Raw genomic sequence first — 20116 nt, forward strand, 5'->3', positions numbered from 1 at the left:
GGGAGACACAATGGGAATGGCGCCAGCCTTTTGACACCTCAAAGCCCACCCTCAGTGACACATCTCCTCCCACAAGATCTTGCTACATGTTGAATCTTTTAGATAAAATCTACCATCGGGTTTATTTTTATTGTTCGAAAATTTGATACGTGTATACAACATACCTTTATCATATAACCCCACTCCCTTCCTCCAACTCTCTCTGCCTCCTTCCAGCACATCTCCCTCCCAACTTCTTAATTACTTTAGACAATGATCTGCTGAGTCTAATTAGTGTTGCCCATGTGCAGATGGGCATGGGGACATCCCCTGGGACATGGCAACCTACCAGTGACTACTCCCAATATTTTCTCTTCCCGATATTTACTTTAAAATTCTGGACATTGGCGGACGGTATTTTTGCTCTACAATTTCAGGATCTAGATAAATGCAGGGGTGTTAATCTAACTTGAACAATATTGCTTTTCATTCATAGGGTACACTTGGGCAAGCTCTTCTTATAAATCAGAATCGACGGCATAAATGCTAATAAACTCGTGAGTGCCAGATATCCCAGACCATCCCTGGAAAGCCCCAGACCAGCCATGGCATAGATGCTGGCAAACTCCTGAGTGCCAAAGATACCCCAGACCACCCTTGTAAAGCAAGAGACTACCCATGGCTTAAATGCTGGCAAACTCCTGGGGGCCACAGATACCCCGAACCACCCCTGTAGAGCGAGAGACTAGCCATCCAGCAATAACGTGATTTACAGTTTTCTTCATGTTTCACTTCTACATACTCAAAACTTAAGAGTTTAAATTCATTTCTTATTTCTTTGTGCATAAACTGAGCTATTTCTTACAAAAGCCCTGGCACTGGCTAGAGTCTGTCATTTGGCTGGCTTCATCCAGCCAGTGGCAGGCTGAGTTGACTAGGCTAAGAATCTCTCTCTCTCTCTCTCTCTCTCTCTCTCTCTCACACACACACACACACACACACACACACACACACACAAATACTAGTAAATTACATAGATACCATGTTTTATGAGCTAGTTAGAAAATGACAAATGATATTAGAAAAACTAGCCATTGCCTTGGAAGAAAATAAATGAATGTCAAGGGAAAAGAACAATTGAAAATTTAGTTCAATTTAATTGACACAATGTTTATTTCATATATTTGTTACATTTCATCAGAAAATTGTTTTAATGTAACAATTCAGTAAGTAAAAAAAAAAATCACATTTCTTTGGGAAAAATACTTCTAAGCCTAGGCTTTTTCCACATATAAATACAATGCACGAAATAAATACACTACACAGAAGTCACCCACCCATATACTGCTGCATCATGTTTAATAAACAGAACACTTATAAGAGTGGGCTCAGGACCCGCTGCAGGGTGTGCAGCCCGGAGTAACAGGAACCTGTGTGGTAAAGTGCTGAGTCATCAATGTCTTGGGCTCTATCAGCCATGTGGTCTGCCTCCATCACTCAGCTCCGCCAGCAGTGTGAGGGCAGCCACAGGCAGAGGGTAAGCAAATGGGATTGGATTAGTGTTTTCAAAGTGCTTCATCTAGAGACACTGGTATTTTGTTTCATGCCACCTTCATGTGTCACAAAACATTTCATTCTTGCAATAATTGTGTAATAAAAACGTAATCTCAGCTTAGAGGCTATAAGGCTGGGCTGTGGATCTGGCAGATGGACCATAGTTCACCAAGCCCTGGTCTTGCCTACTCAGGATCTGCTCCTGAGCCACCGTGGGTAGACACACAGCCAAATCAAGTCAAGGCACTATCAGCAACAAGGTGGGAGATAGGTGGTGGGTGGCCGACCTTCCAATGTATGGTTCGGGATATACAAATTAATGACAATATTACTGAATATCGAGTTTTTACGTTTTACAGACACTTTCTGAGTGCTTTAAAATGCCAACCTATTTCGACCTCTAGGCAATTTTAGGGTGCCACTGCCGTTGCTCTCACAGGAAGTGAAGCTGAGGCACAGTGAAGTTGCATCGCATGGCCATGCTGGGGTCTGGGTCAAGGTAGTAGGAGCCTAGAATCTCAGTTTTAGCCACTGGCCATGTTGCCTCCGCTACCCAGAAAGAGAAGAAAAAACAATGAGGTATTTTTCATACAAAATACAAACACAGATACCACAGCTCCACAAGATCTACAGTAAGATAAGCTCAGACTGCTTCGGCTGCATCTCCAACCCAAGTTCAGCCGATCACCATATAGCTGGAAAAATCACAAAGGCGTTTGTTTTAGTGTCTTCTTAGGGTCCACTTAGTAACAATGTCTGAACCCATTTGTAAGTGCCGGGAAGTAGATGAAAAGATACACGATGTGTTTAAAGCATACACCAACCGAGGTTACAGTAACAACACTATCAGTGGAGATCACTGCTGACGTGCAAGTGTTCCCACACATTCTAGCCACTGAGCTTAGGCATGATAACCAATGAGTCCCACGGGCAGGTTACACACGTACAAATGTGTTTTGTAGATACCCACATACACACCTACATTCTACATATCAAAAACACGTCTCTGTTTAGTGGTGTTTCCTGATTATTTTAGCTCTCTAGTTTGATATGTGTGGTATTGGTTTCTGGTTTTGTTGTTTGTTTCTTTAGGAAGGAAAATCAGTCTTGGAACTGGCAACATGATTCACAGTGTGACTGCTGCCTTCAGGATAAATTCTTTTCGTTTTTCTTAGAAATATTTCAAATACTGAAAATGCCTCCCTAGCTGTGATCAAAGTATTAGTATAACGAACACTCAGTGATGGATGTGTTCCTGCTAAGGCTTCCATATCTGCTGCAATCTGTACACTAATCCCCCTTGATCTTTTAAGTGCAACTGTGTGAGAGACTCTTGAGGGCTCGGACACCCATGGGAGGTCCTCACTGTGTACTTGGGATGTGTAGTGCCTGATGCTAGGACAGAACTTCCGGACACTCACTTACTTGGTTTCTGCCCCATTTTATCTCTCATGTCTTACAGTTTCTGTCACCTGATGTCTGTAAAAATTGGCCGTATTGTAAAGGTCTTCCTAATAACACCACAGAATTTCCTTCTATACACGTGCTGATAATTCTATATGGAAAAGATAAACATTCCTCATTACTTAGACGGTTCTCCTTCTGTGTGGATTACATCAGAAGGATGAACTATGGCAGGAACCCGGAACTCAGGCTACTTGGAAGTTTTCCCTTTCTTGGCATGTGTCTTCTGATGTGTGGTGAGTTGTGACCTCTGGATAAAGTTTTCCCCACACTCCTGGCACTCATAGGGCTTCTCCCCCGTGTGCTTCCTCTGGTGTATGACAAAATGTGACTTCTGAGAAAAGGACTTCCCACATATGTCACACTCATAGGGCTTCTCTCCCGTGTGAGTCCTCTCGTGCAGTCTGAGGACTGAGTTTACAGAGAAGGATTTGCCACACTCCGTACACTCATAGGGCTTCTCCCCGCTGTGTTTCCTCTCGTGTTTGGTGAGGTCTGACTTATAGTAAAAGGTTTTCCCACACTTACTGCATTCAAAGGGCTTCTCCCCAGTGTGGGTTCGCTGGTGCACCGTGAGGGCTGACTTCTGGTAGAAGCAGTTGCCACATTCCTTACACTTGTAGGGCTTCTCGCCTGTGTGCGTTCTCTGGTGTGTTTTGAGGTGGGAATTCCTAGAGAAGAGTTTCCCACACTCCTTACATTTATAGGGTTTCTCCCCTGTGTGGGTCCTCTGATGGACTGTGAGGTGTGACTTTTGGGAAAAGAACTTCCCACACTCCTTACACTCAAAAGGTTTCTCCCCTGTGTGTGTCTTTTGGTGCACCAGGAGGTATGCCTTCACATAGAAGAACTTCCCACACTCCTTACACTCAAAGGGTTTCTCCCCGGTGTGTGTTTTCTGATGTTCCATGAGGTGTGGCTTCTGGTAGAATGATTTCTCACACTGGCTACATTCATAGGGTTTCTCCCCTGCATGGATTCTCAGGTGTCGAGTGAGGGATGATAGGTGGTAGAAGATTTTGTTACATTCTTTACACGCGTAGGTTTTCTCTCGGGTGTGAACTTTCTGATGGACCGTGAGCTCTTCGTTTGTATAGAAAGACTGCCCACATTTCTCACACTTAGAGGACTTCTTGGTGTGTGTCTCCTGGTGCACGGCGAGGGAAGACTTCTGGCAGAAGGACTTTCCGCATTCGCCGCAGTCGTAGCTTTCCTGCTGGGTGGCGGTTTTCCGCCGTCGGTTGAGTTCTCCTTTCCTAGAGGGAAAGTTCCCAGTTCGTTAATAGGACTTTCAAAGCTTTCTCGGTGCTGTGCGTCTCTGAATAACTTTGATGAAGACTTCACTAATCCTGTGCATCAGGTTCCTCGGCCTTCTCCACTGTGAACACTGATCTACACCACGACTTAACACTGTACAGAACGAGGCTTCTCCTGAAGTCTCGGGGTTTCCTAATGGCCACACCTTACTGTAAGCCACCCTTAGTGCATAGTTCAGAAAAAGGAAAAGATAACTACGAAGTTTGGCTCTCTTGATCCAAAACCACACCCCTCAGGGAGGCATGCCTGTTTGGGTCATAATCTTTCGGATTCACTCCAGTGCCTGTTTAATAACATTTAATTAATCAACAATCTCCCTCCCATTCCCAGCATTCCAAACAAGACTATTCTTCCTCACAAAGCTTCTACCCTACACATTAATTCTTGCACTTGCCTTGCATTTCCAGCCTGATGTTCCTGGTGTTTGGCTCTGGGGTCAGTGGCATTCCCTCGTTTGTCTACAAAGGAATCAAGATTTTAGCACACTGTTATGGTCAAAGGTTGATTCTTAGTCCTCAGGCAAGTATGTCAAGATGAAAGCACTCTCAAATGAAATTTCCCTCTAAACCATTGGTGACAGTTTTCCTTGTTTGTTATTCTAGAGGGTCTGGGGGGGGGGTCATCTAGATCTATGCTAGTGACTAAGAGCAAGACTACCCACCATGCTGCTCAGAATGGCATGGGGCTTAAATTTTATGAATTGTGGATTTCTGGAATTTCCCATTTAATCTCTCCAGATTGCGGTCGACCAGGGATAACAGAAACCACAAAGGAAAATATAAGTGGAGCGGCATCACTGTACTCAGCAGACTGCAGAGCTGTATTAGATTTCTTCATGTGTCCAGAGCAATCTGGAGACCAAACATAAAGTGAATTTCTCAGAACACCAATCTCCTCGTGTGCTGAGGAATATCGCTATTTTCTAGGCTTTTGCTTTCCACACAACTGGCTGCAGGATCCTGAGTGGCAGGCAGCAGCTGGCCATGAAACCATGCTGCAGGTCTTTCCATGGAGTGAAGAAACATTGGCATGTTGTGGGATTCAAACATATGTAGACAGTATCTTCAATCATTTCTAGAACTATAGAGAACTTAGGGAGATTCCTGAGAAACTGTTTCTAAAGGAAATCTTGACAAATATTTCAAAGGGTCACATGCAACATGAATTTTTTCAAACGCACCAGCACGGTTCCGATTTGGAAGTTCTCTTTCTAATACCCACGGCTCTTTTCCTTTCCTCAACTTGGAGATCACACTCGGCCTAATCACACGGTAACCTATTAAAGAGAAAGGAGATGACATAGTTTCCTTGGAAGTGAGGTACAGTTTCAGACAAGCAGTGAGGGTCTTGCTTGTGCTTCCCACAGTTATTCTTTCTTCCTTTCTTTTCCTTCCCCCCTCTCTTTCTCTCTGTCTCTCTGTCTCTCTCTGTCTCTCTCTGTCTCTCTCTCTCTCTCTCTCTCTTTCGGGGTTGGGGATTTTCGAGACAGGGTTTCTCCGTAGCTTTTGGTTCCTGTCCTGGAACTAGCTCTTGTAGACCAGGCTGGTCTCGAACTCACAGAGATCCGCCTGCCTCTGCCTATTAAAGGCGCATGCCACCACTGCCTGGCCACAAATTTCTTCTCTAAATGAAGTGGCAGAAACACACATATTTTCTCGGATATTCCCAAACAGATTAACTATGAATCGTGAAACAAAGTATCACTTGACTTACAGAGACTTAGGTGGTCCAGCCAACGGGAGAGGAAATGGAAACAACTGTAGTTATAGATGAGGAAATTTTCTCACCCACAGAGACCAGGTGACGATAGTTCTCCAGCATCACGTTCTTGTAAAGCGACTTCTGAGCAGGGGTCAGTAACTTCCATTCTGCCTTGGTGAATTCCACAGTAACGTCCCTTAACGTCACGGGTCCCTGAAACAACAATTCCAGTTCAGTCTGAAGTGACTGGGGAGGAAGGCACAAGGTCGGGAGGTAGGACAACAGCAGAGCACTGGCTTAGCGTTTGCGAGGCCCTGAGTTCAACCCCCAGGACAAGAGAAATAAAGAAAAGACTAGAGTATTAAACTAGCGCTGAGTGGCCTCTTCATAGTCACCCTGGATAGCAATTACACATTTTGTCAAGGAATATCTCTTTTGACAAGAGGCAAAGATAATAGATCCCTAATGTCCGTATTGCAGCAGATCTACAGCAGACGTATGTTCAGGACACAAGGTGTTCAGATGGTGACAGCTATCTGCTGTGTAATAGCTGTTAGATTTTATAAGGTGGTCAAACCATCCAATACAAACCAGAAAGGAAGAGTTCATAAGCGGCAATGAGATGAAGCATGAGGAACAACAACTATAGGAAAATGGAAGTCACACAGAGTGAGAGCTGGCTGTAGAACCAAGTCGATTCACTTAAGAAGTCAGGGAAGAGGACACAGCCAACAAAGCATGTTTTGCACATAATGTAACAGACCTCATGTCACATGTATTTACATCTGTTCATGAACTTTCCCGGGGGAAACACAGATATCCCCTCACCATAGACAGGACACCAATGACAGACCAAACTACAATTCTATCAAAGTCCAACTTGGTGAATCAAAGGGCTTACATCACTTTTCAAACTTAAGCTTATTTACATAAGAGGAAAATGTGAGCAGATATTCCTCCATTTTACATCGTGTGGAGCACCTTAGACATTTTGGTGATGCTCGCCCACTTTGCAGATACACATGCAGACAATGGAACCACTGGTGAGACAGAGTGTGCAGTAGTTATAGGAGTAGATCAGTCAGCTACAGAGAAAACTAAACAAATGGGACACATGAAACACGACAGTGATGTGGGCGGTGCGCACAGCATCGCAGACACAGTGAAACCAAGAAGTATGATACAGCTTTTGTGTGCAGGGGTACGTGTGCACATGTATGTGCAAGCATGGGGGCCAGAGACGGAGACTGTGTCTCTTGCTCTATGATCCTCCCTGCAGTAGTTTGAAGGAGAATGTCCCCATAGGCTCTGGCTTTTGAACACTTGGTCCCCAGTTGGTGGTCCTGATCTGGGAGGTCTAGGAGGTGTGGCCTAGCTGGAGGAGGTGTATCACTGGGGTTAGGCTTCAAGGATCATGTGCATGTGTGTCCATCTTGTTTTCGTTTTACTTTGGGTTTTTGTTTTCTGTGAGACAGGGCTTCTCACTTGGGCCACTGAAGGTGGCTCCTAGCTGGTGGCGCTGCTCGGGGAGGTTTCGGTGGTGTGACAGTGGTGTGGTCCTCCTGAAGGAAACATAGCTTCACCTACTTCCAGTTCATGCTCTGTTTCATGCTTGTGTTTGAGGCTGGAACCCTCAGCATCCTGCTCCAGCCTATGTATGCTGTTTGCTTACACGCTTCCCAACCATCACGGACTCTTGTTCCTCTGTAGCCATAAGCCCAAGTAAACTCTTTATTCCACGGGTTGCTTTTGGTCATGGTGTTGTATCACAGCAACAGAAACATTATCAACACACCCAGCTTTCTACATGGGTACAAGGCATCAAATTCAAGTCCTCAGAGCTACCTGGCAAGCGCTTTACTAACTAAACTATCTTCCTGGCTTCTAGGAATGTATTTTATTCATGGTCAAATCACAATAAAAGTTGATTTTATTATGATGTAGTATGAGAATATAGCTCAAGCATTGGTTCAAAAGTCTATTCTTCTGTTAGAAAAGTAAGTTATGTATTCCTAAAAATCCCTGGGAAGGTGGTCCTAGGTGTATAAGAAGGCAAACTGAGCAAGCAAGGAAGGAAGAGCAAGCCAGTAAGTTGGGTTCTCCTATGGCCTCTGCTTCAGTTTCGGCCTCTAAGTTCCTGCTTGAGTTCCTGAGCTGACTTCCCTCAGTGCTAGACTATGTCTTGGAAATGTACACCAAATAAACCCTTTCCTCCTTGAATTTGTTTGTGTCAGTGTTTTTAGCACAGCAACAGAAAACAAGCTAAGACATTAGCTTACAGTGTTTATCCATTTACATTGAGTGTGATTGTGGGTGTAGGCTGGGAAACTGGGAAAGAGCCTCAGTGGGAGAGAGAAGGTGTTCAGAGAGGGAGACTTAGGACACACACCCTGAGAGCAGAAAGGAAGCTATGAGGTAGGACGGAGGGGTGCAAGGCAGGATGTCATCGGGAATGGGGAGAACAATGAGTGGTGGGATCAACCTAACAATTTTTGCTTGAAAATGACAAAAATGAAACCTAATACTGTATATACGTTTCAAAAATTTAAAAACAAGCAACATAGAATTCACTAGAGAAGATCAGCATCAGACCTGAGCAGCCTGAATACAGAATCTTTAAAGCTGACAGCATCTTAGCACAACTCTGACTCAGCGCTCTAGTGTCCGTGTAAGGCATTACCTGTGACTACTAACTCAAAAAGAGAAGCGGGACCATCGTCTCAGAAGATCCCTGCCCTCAGGAGGCAGAGGCAGGTGGATCTCTGTGAGTTCCAGGCCAGCCTGGCCTACAGAGTGAGTTCCAAGACAGCTAGGACTACACAGAGAAACCCTGTCTCCAAAACAAACAAACACGTTCATCATGAAAAATAGAAACTGTAAAAACTAGGAGGTGGTGGTGTCAAGGTTTGCTTTATAAGTGTCCTTTGAAAGTCCGTAGGTTTCGAGGCTTGTTGGGAAGCTGACAGAATCCTTAGAGAGCCTAGACAGACATCGTCAGGTCCCTGGGTGTGTGTCACTGAAGAGCACTGTAGAGCCCTGGTCCCTTAGTCATAGTTATAAGAAGTTTCTCCCCGCTACCCCATGACTCCTACCATGATGTGGTGGTTTGTCACAGGCACAAATAAACACAACTGAGCCAACTGACCACAGACTAGCACCTCTGAAGCCACGAGCCAAAACAACCCATTTTTCCCTCTAAGCTAACAGGGTATTTGTTATTGTGACAGCAAACTGAAGCAGAGGGGACTTCCTTAATTTGATCAAAGATGTTTCTATACGACCTGCACTTACTGAGATACTCAGGAATAACTAAAACCTTTCCCCTTCAGGGGGACAAACAAGTAAGTCTGCTCTCAGCATTCCTAGTCCAGCAGCATCCGAGACAGAAATCATAGCAGTGCTGAAAGTAACAGAAAATATAAAGATTACAGAAGGATAAATACAACTATTTCTCTTTGTAGATAATTTTCTTTTCTGTGGACAACATCACAGAATCATCCAAATAGTTTCTATGATTAATAACTGAGTTAACTAAGGTCAATATTGTTTAAGTATGTATTTCTATGAATACTACCATTGGATACTTAAGTGTTAATCCAACTAAATATGTGCGTGGCCTATATAAAGAAAATCATATAACAATGAAGAAAAAGCTCGGAAGACTACTGTGTCAATCTTAGACCAATCAGTATATTTAACGCAATTCCAATTCAATTTTTACAAGGCATTTTATAATTGTCAAATTAATTCTAAAATGTATGTGGTTTTTCCAGCATACAGGAAGTGAGGGTGACCAATACCTATAAGTTTGAGGCAAACTCAGTTTATGTTATATTGAAAGCCTTTTTCAAAAAACATGAATTAACTTGCTAAAAATTGAATTTACATTTCCCAAATGACCAAACATGTTGAACATTTTTTCACATATATACTAGCCATTTGTAGTTCTCCATTTGCAAGCAAATTTTGTATATTTATTAAATTATTTATTTTACTTGTGTTCAAGTTTTTGGGTCCTTATATATTCTATATATTAATCCTTGTTACATGAACAGCCAACGAAGATTTTCTCCCATTATGCAGGCCATGACTTCAGTCTGGTAATCGTTGCCCTTTGCTGTGCAGAAATTTTTAGCTCAGTGTGATGCATTTCTCAAGTTTTGAAACTCTTTCCTGAGCTACTGGAGTCCTGCCAGTATTTGGAAGTGTTTCTTGTTTTCCTCTAGCTGTTTCAAAGTTTCAGTCTTACATTAAGTGGGGGAAAGAAGACATGGTAATAGGAGAAAGGTTATCACAGACTAGGAAGAGGGTGTGTGGGGTGGGGGAACTGACAATTGCTGCTGTAAGAAATAACCTCAACCCATAATTTAAAACTTTATACAAAAATTAACTAGAAGCCGGGCGGTGGTGGCGCACGCCTTTAATCCCAGCACTTGGGAGGCAGAGGCAGGCGGATCTCTGTGAGTTCGAGACCAGCCTGGTCTACAAGAGCTAGTTCCAGGACAGGCTCCAAAACCACAGAGAAACCCTGTCTCGAAAAACCAAAAAAAAAAAAAAAAATTAACTAGAGATGGAGCAGAACAAAAAAATGTAAATCTAGGAGCTGGAGAGATGGTTAAGGGCACTGGCTGCTCTCCCAGAGGTCCTGAGTTCAATTCCCAGCACCCACATTACAGCTCACAACAATCCATAACTTGAGTCCCATGGGATCCTATGCCCTCTTCTGTTGTGCAGACATACATGTAGATAAAACACCCATATACAATAAAGTAAATAAACAAATCCAAAATGTAAGGAGGAAATGTATCAAGGAAAGCAGATGGAACAAGACAGGAACCTAGCAGGAAAAACACCGAATGCTTCAGCTCCACGTCCAGGATCTAGGATGCACGATGGACTCGCACGGGTTCCCAAAGGCTTCGGTAGCCCTACCCTTCAGCTCTGCTGCCTGCTGCACATATAAACTCTCTCTTGAGTTGGCTCCAATATAGACTTATCCTTTTTCTCAGTAGACATCCTACAGCAAAAAAGACCAATGTCACACATTTTTTCTCATGATGTGAAGGTGAGCTTGGACTCCTGAGATGTGTGCTCAAATTCCTACAGAACGCAGGAAATTAGTAAGATGCCATGTGGTAGTTCGAGAGAAGGGGAACAGAACACAGGTGGCATGAGGGGAGAAAGAGGAATAATGGAACAGGAAGACTTAAGTTGGGTGGGGAAGAGGAGGGTAGCATAGGGGGCGCATATGGAGAGGGATAGCCTACACTAAATGCCTTTGAAAAGCAATATGTAAAACTCTACAGAAGCTTCCTAAATAATAAGCATATAAATCATATATGCAAGGAGTTTATTTTTTTTAAATGATGATTCTAAGTTTATTTTTTTATGTATACAATATTCTGTCTGTGTGTATGCCTGCAGGCCAGAAGAGGGCACCAGACCCCATTACAGATGGTTGTGAGCCACCATGTGGTTACTGGGAATTGAACTCAGGACCTTTGGAAGAGCAGGCAATGCTCTTAACCTCTGAGCCATCTCTCCAGCCCCTATGCAAGGAGTTTAAATGGAGTCATTCTGTAATAAGTACAATACCTTTTCCAGATACAATAGGCTATCAAATAAAAATCCTAGAACCAGGATTATTGAGCTTTTGGTCAGTGGGGTCTCACAGACAACCCAAATATTACAGGCTATTGCCACAACTCTTGGTTACCCACAGAACTTGATGGTAGGACTCTATTACTGAAGGTAGCATATACTTGAGTCCTAAGATATGGATGAATCAAGTTGCTACCAACCCGGAAGCTGCATCCCTGCTGGCTAGCTGTCATAGTCCTGGAAGTTTCTATGTACAATGAAAAATCACCAGTCATCTTACTGAGCCCCAGTAATGATTGTCCTAGCAGATATGCTGACTGGTACAATAGCATCACAAATGCTATGGGAGAACCAACTAGTTTTAAGGCCTGCTTCACAAGGCAGAACTCATACCTGGTACCATTAACAGAATCGAAAGCAGTTGCCGGCTAGGTCATAGGCACTAGGGAAGAACTATTACTCTGCTAATGGACATAGTAATAAACTACCCACTAGGTTTTTATCACTACACCCATAGATTAAGGAATCTCTCAGTCCACCAGCAGAGAAGCTTCTTCTGGTGATTAACACAGACCCACAATAAGAGACTACAGCATGCTCCGACCTAACTGGACAGGTCATTGCGCCCCTTTCTCCCAAGTCTCCGGGACCAGTGGAGAAACTGCAGTGCCAGAGGCAGTGGATAAAAACTACAATTAAATGGTGTTCTCCAGACACGTCGGGACACAAATGAATCCACAGTGGTTGTGACAGCGTGTGCAAGACCTGTGCAAACTCACACCAGATGAAATGCCAGCCTGGGGAGGGGATGGGTGTGAAGCCCCACCCCTAGCTGAGGAGTAACAGTCAACTGATAGCTGCTGGGGGAGGAAGAACAGTTTTGTTTTGTTTTGGGGATGGGCCAAGAGGGTGTTTCTTTGTGTATCCCTGGCTGTCCTGGAACTAGCTCTGTAGACCAGGCTGGCTTCAGACTCACAGAGATCCATCTGCCTCTGCCTCCTGAGCACTGGGATTAAAGGCGTGCGCCACCACCGAAGAACATTTTTTAAAAGATGTGGCTCCTTATAGGTAGTCTGGCTCCAGTGGAAGGCGACATATATCAACGTATATTGGACTTAATGGTATTCTTTTTAAATGTGGACACAAAGTTGGGTGGGCAGTAGGTGGAAGTGGATCTGGGAGGAGTTGAGGACTAGGAGTGAACCTGATCAAAAAATATTGCATCAAATTATCAAAGAGTTTTGAAAAATATTTTTGAAATGTTAAGATACAAATTAAAGGCGTTGACAAGCTCTCTGACACCAGACTTCTATCTCAAAGTAACTTTAACTCCATTTACCCTTGTAAGGATATCCAGAGATTCAGGTTTACTCTTCTTAACCAAATTACACGGTAACAATCAGCATCAAATGTCAACAACATTCATAATGTGAACATCTTAAAGGGCCCGTGTTTCTTGATTTAATGGGCATTTAATGAAACCTATAGTATAGCTAGTTGAGATTTTAAATTTTTATATTTTATTAATGAGAAGTAGACATTACAAAACAATTCCCACTGCAATCTCCTTTCCCTTTCTGAGGGCACTATTCATAATGGCTACATTAGAAAACTAACCTGTGTTCAACAAGAGGAAAATGACTAGAGAAAATGTGGCAAATACACACAAAGGAGTTTCTGCCCTAAGGAATAAAGAAGCCACCGCGTTTGGCAGATAAATAGATGCAACAGCAGATAAACGTATTAACTGAGTCCCATTCTCAGAGGGACAGCTATAGCATGTTTTCACTCACTTGAAGGTCCCTAAATTACAGAGATGCACAAAGTCACACATGTATGCATGACACAAGAATAAAAATAAAACTGCAGAAGGGACAGAGGGGCCTAATGTAAGGGAGGGGAATGGGATGGTGGAGATGGAAACAGAAAGATGGAGGCATTCTGTAGCCAGGATCACATTATACACTCGAATGACACCTTAAAACAATGCTTGCAGTGTTTCTCAATATAATTTAAAAATGTTTATCATTTGTGTTGAATTTTTAAATTAAAATATTTCACACATTTTGATTATATTGTTTCCTCTCTTCTAACTTCTTCTAGATCCTTCCTACCTCCCCATCCACCCAACTTGATATTCTCTCTTTCTCTCTCTCCTCAAATGAAAATTAAAACAAAACAAAAACAAAACAAGCCTGACAAAAAAAATCAAAACAAAAGAAAAAAATCATACAAAAACCCTGCCATGGATTCAGCTTTGTGCCGGCCAACTATGACAGCAACTCAGCAATACTCCACTGGAGAAAAGGGATTTCCCTCTCCCAGCAGGCTTCAGCTGCAAATAGGTCTTGGTTAGGGGTGGGACTTTGAGTCCATTTTCCTGTCTTTGTACTGGGATTTTTTTTTTCTGGTTTGAACTTACACAAAGTGCAGTCACGGCTTTTGTGAATTCATGTGTCAAGTCTGTCCCAGAGAGGGAGCGAGAAGAGGGCGTGGCCTGATCCCTGGGAGTGCAGCTAAAGGGTGTGTAATGTAACAAGGCCACACTGTGTTCTTGGTCATTTTAAGTTTAGCTATAACATTCCTGTTTTATGTCAAAGCATATGTTATGTAAGAGACGGGGGAGGGGTCAGATCCAGCTCATGGTGGCCAGTAGATTTGATTCAGTGGTTGCTTCCGTAATGACTTTACCAATTGGATCTCTCTCCTGAAGATGGCATCCCTGCCTACTGAGTCTTGCCTGTACCAGATCTTAGGAATCAGTCTCTCTGCCATCACGGGACATCAAACATTTGTCCTCTGGACGCACAGAATGTGATGCTTACTTAACCAAAGGAGAACTATCAACTAAAGTGCCCAGAAAAGGGGCTGCACCTGTGCTAAAGATTCTACTGGCTGAGTGACTGCGTCCTCTCGTATATGAAGCCCTAGGACAATACTAATCCAAAGCCAAATTACCTTGGACTATCTTCAGCCTTCTTAACAGCCATTCATTTCCATCCTTTGTGTTTGACCCGACATCCCTCCTTGTTAAAACTCCTTTTGGAACATACAAACAGACCCCCAGCTTCCATCAGTGCAAGGATGTCATGAGATAGTATTGGGGGCTTCACTGTAACCTGACACCCTGAGGCTTTCGCTTATTATTTTAAGGCACCTTATTTTATAACTTTCTTCTGTCATTACAAAAACTTCATTTTTGTCATCAACCTGGGACATGGTATTTGGGATAACTGGAGTCTACGTTCCTGAGCCACAGCCAATCATATTTTGCTCCAGAATAAGCTGTCTCTCATTCCTTCTGACTTGAGTGCTGTGGTTTTATAATGATATTCTTGATTTCCAATTAGCTCCCTCTTATTAAATTCAGGCGTCTCCTCAATTATTACATTTGAGAACAGCATTCTCTAATAAACACAAGATCTGTTTTTTTACTTTGCTTTCAAATTGCTTGACTCCACCACTGAACGTAAATCAGAAATGTTAGTCAAATACTGATAAATTTTACATTTATTTTTAAAATCATATTTGTTAACAACAAAAGTGACCTAGTCAGAAAATTCTTTAGGAAGTTGTCACGTTCAGTTCATTATGGAGATCATACATTTTCCAATATTCTAATTTACACATTAATCAAATTTTAAAATTAGCAAAAAAGAAACAAAAATACTAGCAGTTGTTTTCCTGGAAGTGACAGACTTTCATAAGATTAAGAAAAAGTTTGTTACTGGTCTTGTGGTGGTACACACCTCAATCCTAGCACTTCCAGGGCAGAAACAGGAGGATCTCTGTGAGTTCCCGTCAAGCCAGAGCCAGTGAGACTCTGTTAATTCTCAATAACTATAGTTTTCTGCCAATTCTTTCAAATATAAAAGATATTCCATGAAAAACTGTCAAGATATTTGCATAAAAATCAAATAAGTGCTTGCCCTAGGGCACCAATCGCTACAGTTCAGGATTAGCAGAGAGGCGTTATGTGAACCTCCCATTCCATCACACAATGTTACAAAGATGTGCACTTAATGGTCAAGGGTTAACAAAATCAGCAATTTTTACAGTAGCATTAAGGATGAATGTGAATGTAAAGTATGAAAAGGAATCAGGAAAGTGTGTTCTCATTATCTTTTAATATCAAAAGTAAGTTTTTACTGTTCCACTGAAGATATTCTTAAGGAAAGTAGAAATCTTTTACTTGGCTCTTTGCAAAAATCCAATGATAATTAATAAATCTGTGTCACTGTCCTATTTTTGCAAGGTCTAAATTTTCATGCTATGTTGAAAGTTAAATATAGATCAGTCAGTCACCTTATGTCTTTAAAGCAGTGGTTCTCAACCTGTGGGTCATGACCCTTCGGGGCGGGGGCAAACAATCCTATCATGGGGGTCACCTAAGACCATTGGAAAACACAGATATTTACATTACGATTCATAACAGTAGCAGAATTGCAGCTATAAAGTAGTAAGGAAAGTAAGTTTACGGTGGGGGACTGCACAACCCGAGGAGCTGGATTAAAGGGTGACGGCTTAGGAAGGTGAGGAACCACTGCTCTAAAGAATTCTACGTTCAAAGCAGAATGCCGACTTCCTGTGGCACAAGTATTGTAGGGACAATGTATCTGGGATGAAATTTCAGCAAGGAAATAAGAAAGAACTTTTCTCCCACCACAATGCATTTAATATGTAAACACTGTATAATAATATATACCAAAAGGTACACTACTTTTCATATGTCAGCATAACTCACATCTTCTGCTTCTCGACTGATGCACTCTTTCCTCAACTGCTCCCTTCCATCACCCTCATTCTTTCCAATTATGCAGGACAGTCATCAGTCTCTTATTGCCTTCCCACTATTAGAACACATGCAATTTGAGCGTTCATAATATGACCTTTGACATTACCAGATCCCTTGAAAGAGGCTGAGGGCGCTTGGGCTCTGCAGACCATACTTTGATAGCTACTGTTTTAGTCAACCCTGAAGGAGATTTTAAACCAGTCATACTTTCCTAATTTAATACAGAGATTCACTTTTTAAAGATTTATTTTATTATTTTATGTGTATGAGTGTTTTGCGTGCATATATGTATGACTGTGCATCATGTGAAGGACTGTGCATCTGTGGAGGTCAGAAGAGGCCACTGAATCCTCTAGGACTGTGGAGGTCAGAAGAGGCCACTGAATCCTCTAGGACTGTGGAGGTCAGAAGGGCACTGAATCCTCGAGGACTGGAGTTACGAATGATTTTGAGACACCACATGGGTGCTGGGGATCAAACCAGGGTCCTCCGCAAGAGCAACAGCTGTTCTTAACCACTGAGTCAATTCTCCAACCCCTCAGAGTCTCTTTGGAAAAACCTCTCTGAACATGTGTGTGCACACACAGAGTTAAACAAATTAAGTTACTCACCTTGAACTTGTTCATTTTCGGTTGTGTTTTTAGAAGGGGTTTCTACCCTTTAAAGTTGGGAGAGTGAAGTCATAAGAAACCATATGCCACAGCTCCAGGTCACCTGTGAGAAATTTACATACAACGTTTTAGTACTGTCTACAGAGAAGCTGTCCTTTTGATCAGTTCAGAAGGATGACCATGAAGTAACACTCACCTCTCTATTGATATTCTAACACAATCTTGATGAGTCTGAGACATTTTTTTTCTTTTACTGAATCTAAACATTTCAACTGTCTGTCTGGTGAATACTTAAACACCGAATAACAGATTAATTTCAAAGGGGCTATAACATATGCACACTGAGAACTGTAAGTGTTTATGTTGGAGACAACATTTTTTTCTGTTAATATTACAACCCCTCCCAGGTTAGAAAGTCATTTCAAAACTTTCAAACATGAGACATTTCTTCTGCCTAAATTACATTTTCTCTGAGCAAAAAAGAAAATAAAACACGTCTTCAAGAATCTTACAAATAATACATTTTCAGTTACATAGGATACATTTGGTCTTTAGTTCTGTTGCAGGGTTAGCTGCTAATATAGGAAGGCAGTTTCAATGCTATTATCTCTCACCATCCCCATCCCCAGACAGGGTTTCACTGTGTAATAGTCCTAGCTGTCCTGGAACTTGCTTTGTAGACCAGGCTGGCCTTGAGCTCACAGAGATCCACCTGCCTCTGCACCCCAAGTGCTGGGATTAAAGGTGTGTACCACCACCACCCAGCTCAAAGTTGTTATCTTTAAAATGAGAGGAATTAGGTAATTGTGAACAACCTTTCCGGCAACCTTGAGTCAGTCTTGACACAGGAACACTAGTCTAGATCCCTGTAATTGATTATCCCCCAGATAGCCTAAATCTGGGGGAAATTGTAATCAAGTCTCAATGAACTTTGACATGGCTCCCAAATCTAGTTTAGAAACAAATCAACCCTCAAAATATCAATTTGAAGCCAGATGTGCTGATGCACACCTTTAACCCATCATGGAAAGGTGGAGGCAGAGGGCTGGCAAGAACAAGGCCAGTTTAAGCTATACACTGAGAGCTAGACCAGCTTGGAATACATAGTGAGACCTTGTTTCAAAAAAAGTTATTAAACGGACAACAGTTTTAGTACCATAGTCCCTAAACAGGCATACATATTGTGGATACAGTTAAAGAAACAAAGTGCTCAAATCCAGCCAGCAGGGTGCTTACAAAATGCCTAATATGTAAGTGTAAGGTAATAAGATCAGATACAAATAGGCCAATCATCCGCATTAGGAAATCGCCTTCATAACTGAGAATATAAATGAACTACAATTTTCATCTTTTAAGGAAAAAAATTTGTCTCTGCTAGACGCGGTGGCACACACATTCCCAAAGCTGATGCGCGAGGCTCAACAGTTCCAAACTAGTCTGGAGCTACAGGAGCAGATTACTCACACACACACCCCACCACCACCACCACCAGCCCGCCCAATCTCATTTCTATTCTCTTTGAGAGCGAATACGACATTAAGCTTCTCAGTGAAATTTAATATTGAAAGGTGTTTCTAAAAGTAAGACTGTTCTTCCAAATAACTGCTCAACAGTCTAACAAAGGCGGGTTGAGGGATGTAGGGAGAGCCTCAATTAATCTTTCACACTAAGGGATCGAGAGGAGGTTCAAGAATTTTTAGAAATAGAAGACTCCAGATATGATTGAGTATGCTTCATCGCTACGTTCTCAGTCGCTGAGCAGAAAGCAACTGCAGACGTGACTGCCTGCCAGGAACAGGCGGCAACCACAGAGTAAAACAATAGAGGATTAAGGCACCCGCAGGTCCTGGGTAAACGGAATAGCCTCCTCTGGGACCGCCACCGGAGGCCGAGATAAAAGAACCCAGAGCGGGCAATCAGGGAAGCATCCCGCCCTGCTGTTCCTCGGCACTCGGCACGACTGCCCTGCTCCGTGCGCCCCGGGCGAGTCTCACCTCGGTGACAGCGGTGTCAGGGAGTCCCGCGGTCTCCGCTGCAGACGTTCGGGGGTGGCTGAGAAGCGGGCGGACGCTGACGTGGCGGGCGGACAAGGAAGCTGCGAGTGGGCGCCACGTCACTTGGGCTGCGGCTCAGGCGGGCCTCCCGGGCGCCGCTGTCCTCTTCACCCCTCCCCTCTCCTCCCCTCGGCTCCCCCGCCCGCCCCTCCCCGCGCCCCGCCTGCCCGCCGCGCCCGCCGCGCCCGCCGCTCCTCCGCCTCCGTGCTCGCCCGCCGCGCCCGCCGCACTCCGAGGTCCCCAGGCCGGGGGTGCCGCGGCGCTGTTACCACCACCCCGCCCCAGGTCCCCAGACCCCCCTAGGCAGAAGACAAAATTTCCGCGGGTGACAGACGAGGGCTCCGCCCATGCGCCGAACGACCCTTCGCGGGGGAACTACGCTTTCCAGCAGCCTCCGCGACGACTCCATATTGGATCACATTATGAAATTTGGCGCTGAGTGCCTCACTGAATGCTGCCCCTCTTCCCCTCAGGCCTGGTCTTTAATGGAATGATTGAGCTAGCAATTGACACCCTGGGAGGGAAGACAGATGCAGTCTGAGGCTGTGCAGTGTGTATTGGGGGGTAGCGTAGGTAGTTGAAACCAAGTGCGACTGTACACCCAGAGATCTCAGTTTTATCCTAGAGTTGGTAGCTTTCAAAACTATGTAAATGAGAACACGAAACGTGAGAAACTAAATGTGTGTGTGTGTGTGTGTGTGTGTGTAGTATATATAAACCAAAGTCCAGACACCACGTAAAGTGTCTTACACGTTACTTCCCTAAGAATTTTAAAGCCTTATCCAACTGATACAGATGTCATTATTACCATCTCACTACAGACATACTAAATATATAAAACAACTTGTTGATAACTGATAACTTCAGTTTGCAATGTACTTAACTTTAGAAATATGGAAATATTAAATCTTTCATAAGAAAATTACAATTGCTACTCATAAAATGTATGTATTATACATTTGTATGGTGTCGGAGCTTTTAGGAGCAAAGGCTGAGCCCTAGCAGCCCTAAGAAGCCAGGCTCACCCACTAGTCCTCAAA

The 20116-nt window shown here is 43.3% G+C and overlaps 1 protein-coding gene across 1 annotated transcript; it reads right to left on the minus strand.

Annotated features, from left to right (window-relative positions):
- Window positions 1-1139: 1139 nt before the first annotated feature.
- Window positions 1140-19162, minus strand: Znf25 (zinc finger protein 25). The gene is made up of 6 exons (XM_041678417.1): window positions 19017-19162; window positions 17023-17125; window positions 6102-6228; window positions 5495-5590; window positions 4709-4772; window positions 1140-4253 (listed from the first exon to the last, which is right to left on the minus strand). The coding sequence occupies exons 2-6, from the start codon at window positions 17035-17037 to the stop codon at window positions 3188-3190; spliced, it is 1368 nt and encodes a 455-aa protein (XP_041534351.1). The 5' UTR covers window positions 17038-17125; window positions 19017-19162; the 3' UTR covers window positions 1140-3187.
- Window positions 19163-20116: the final 954 nt, after the last annotated feature.

Source organism: Microtus oregoni, unplaced genomic scaffold, assembly GCF_018167655.1.
Source record: "Microtus oregoni isolate MIOR12 unplaced genomic scaffold, Mior012 000002F_ref0000024, whole genome shotgun sequence".
Taxonomy (NCBI): Eukaryota; Metazoa; Chordata; class Mammalia; order Rodentia; family Cricetidae; genus Microtus; species Microtus oregoni.

What these genes read in the sequence shown, in the direction of transcription:
- Znf25 (XM_041678417.1), bottom strand. An exon ending in TCGTCACCTGGTCTCTGTGG is followed by an intron (nt 5,591 to 6,101) that starts GTGAGAAAATTT and finishes TCTCTTTAATAG; the next exon opens with GTTACCGTGTGATTAGGCCG. An exon ending in CATCAGGCTGGAAATGCAAG is followed by an intron (nt 4,254 to 4,708) that starts GCAAGTGCAAGA and finishes CTTTCCCTCTAG; the next exon opens with GAAAGGAGAACTCAACCGAC.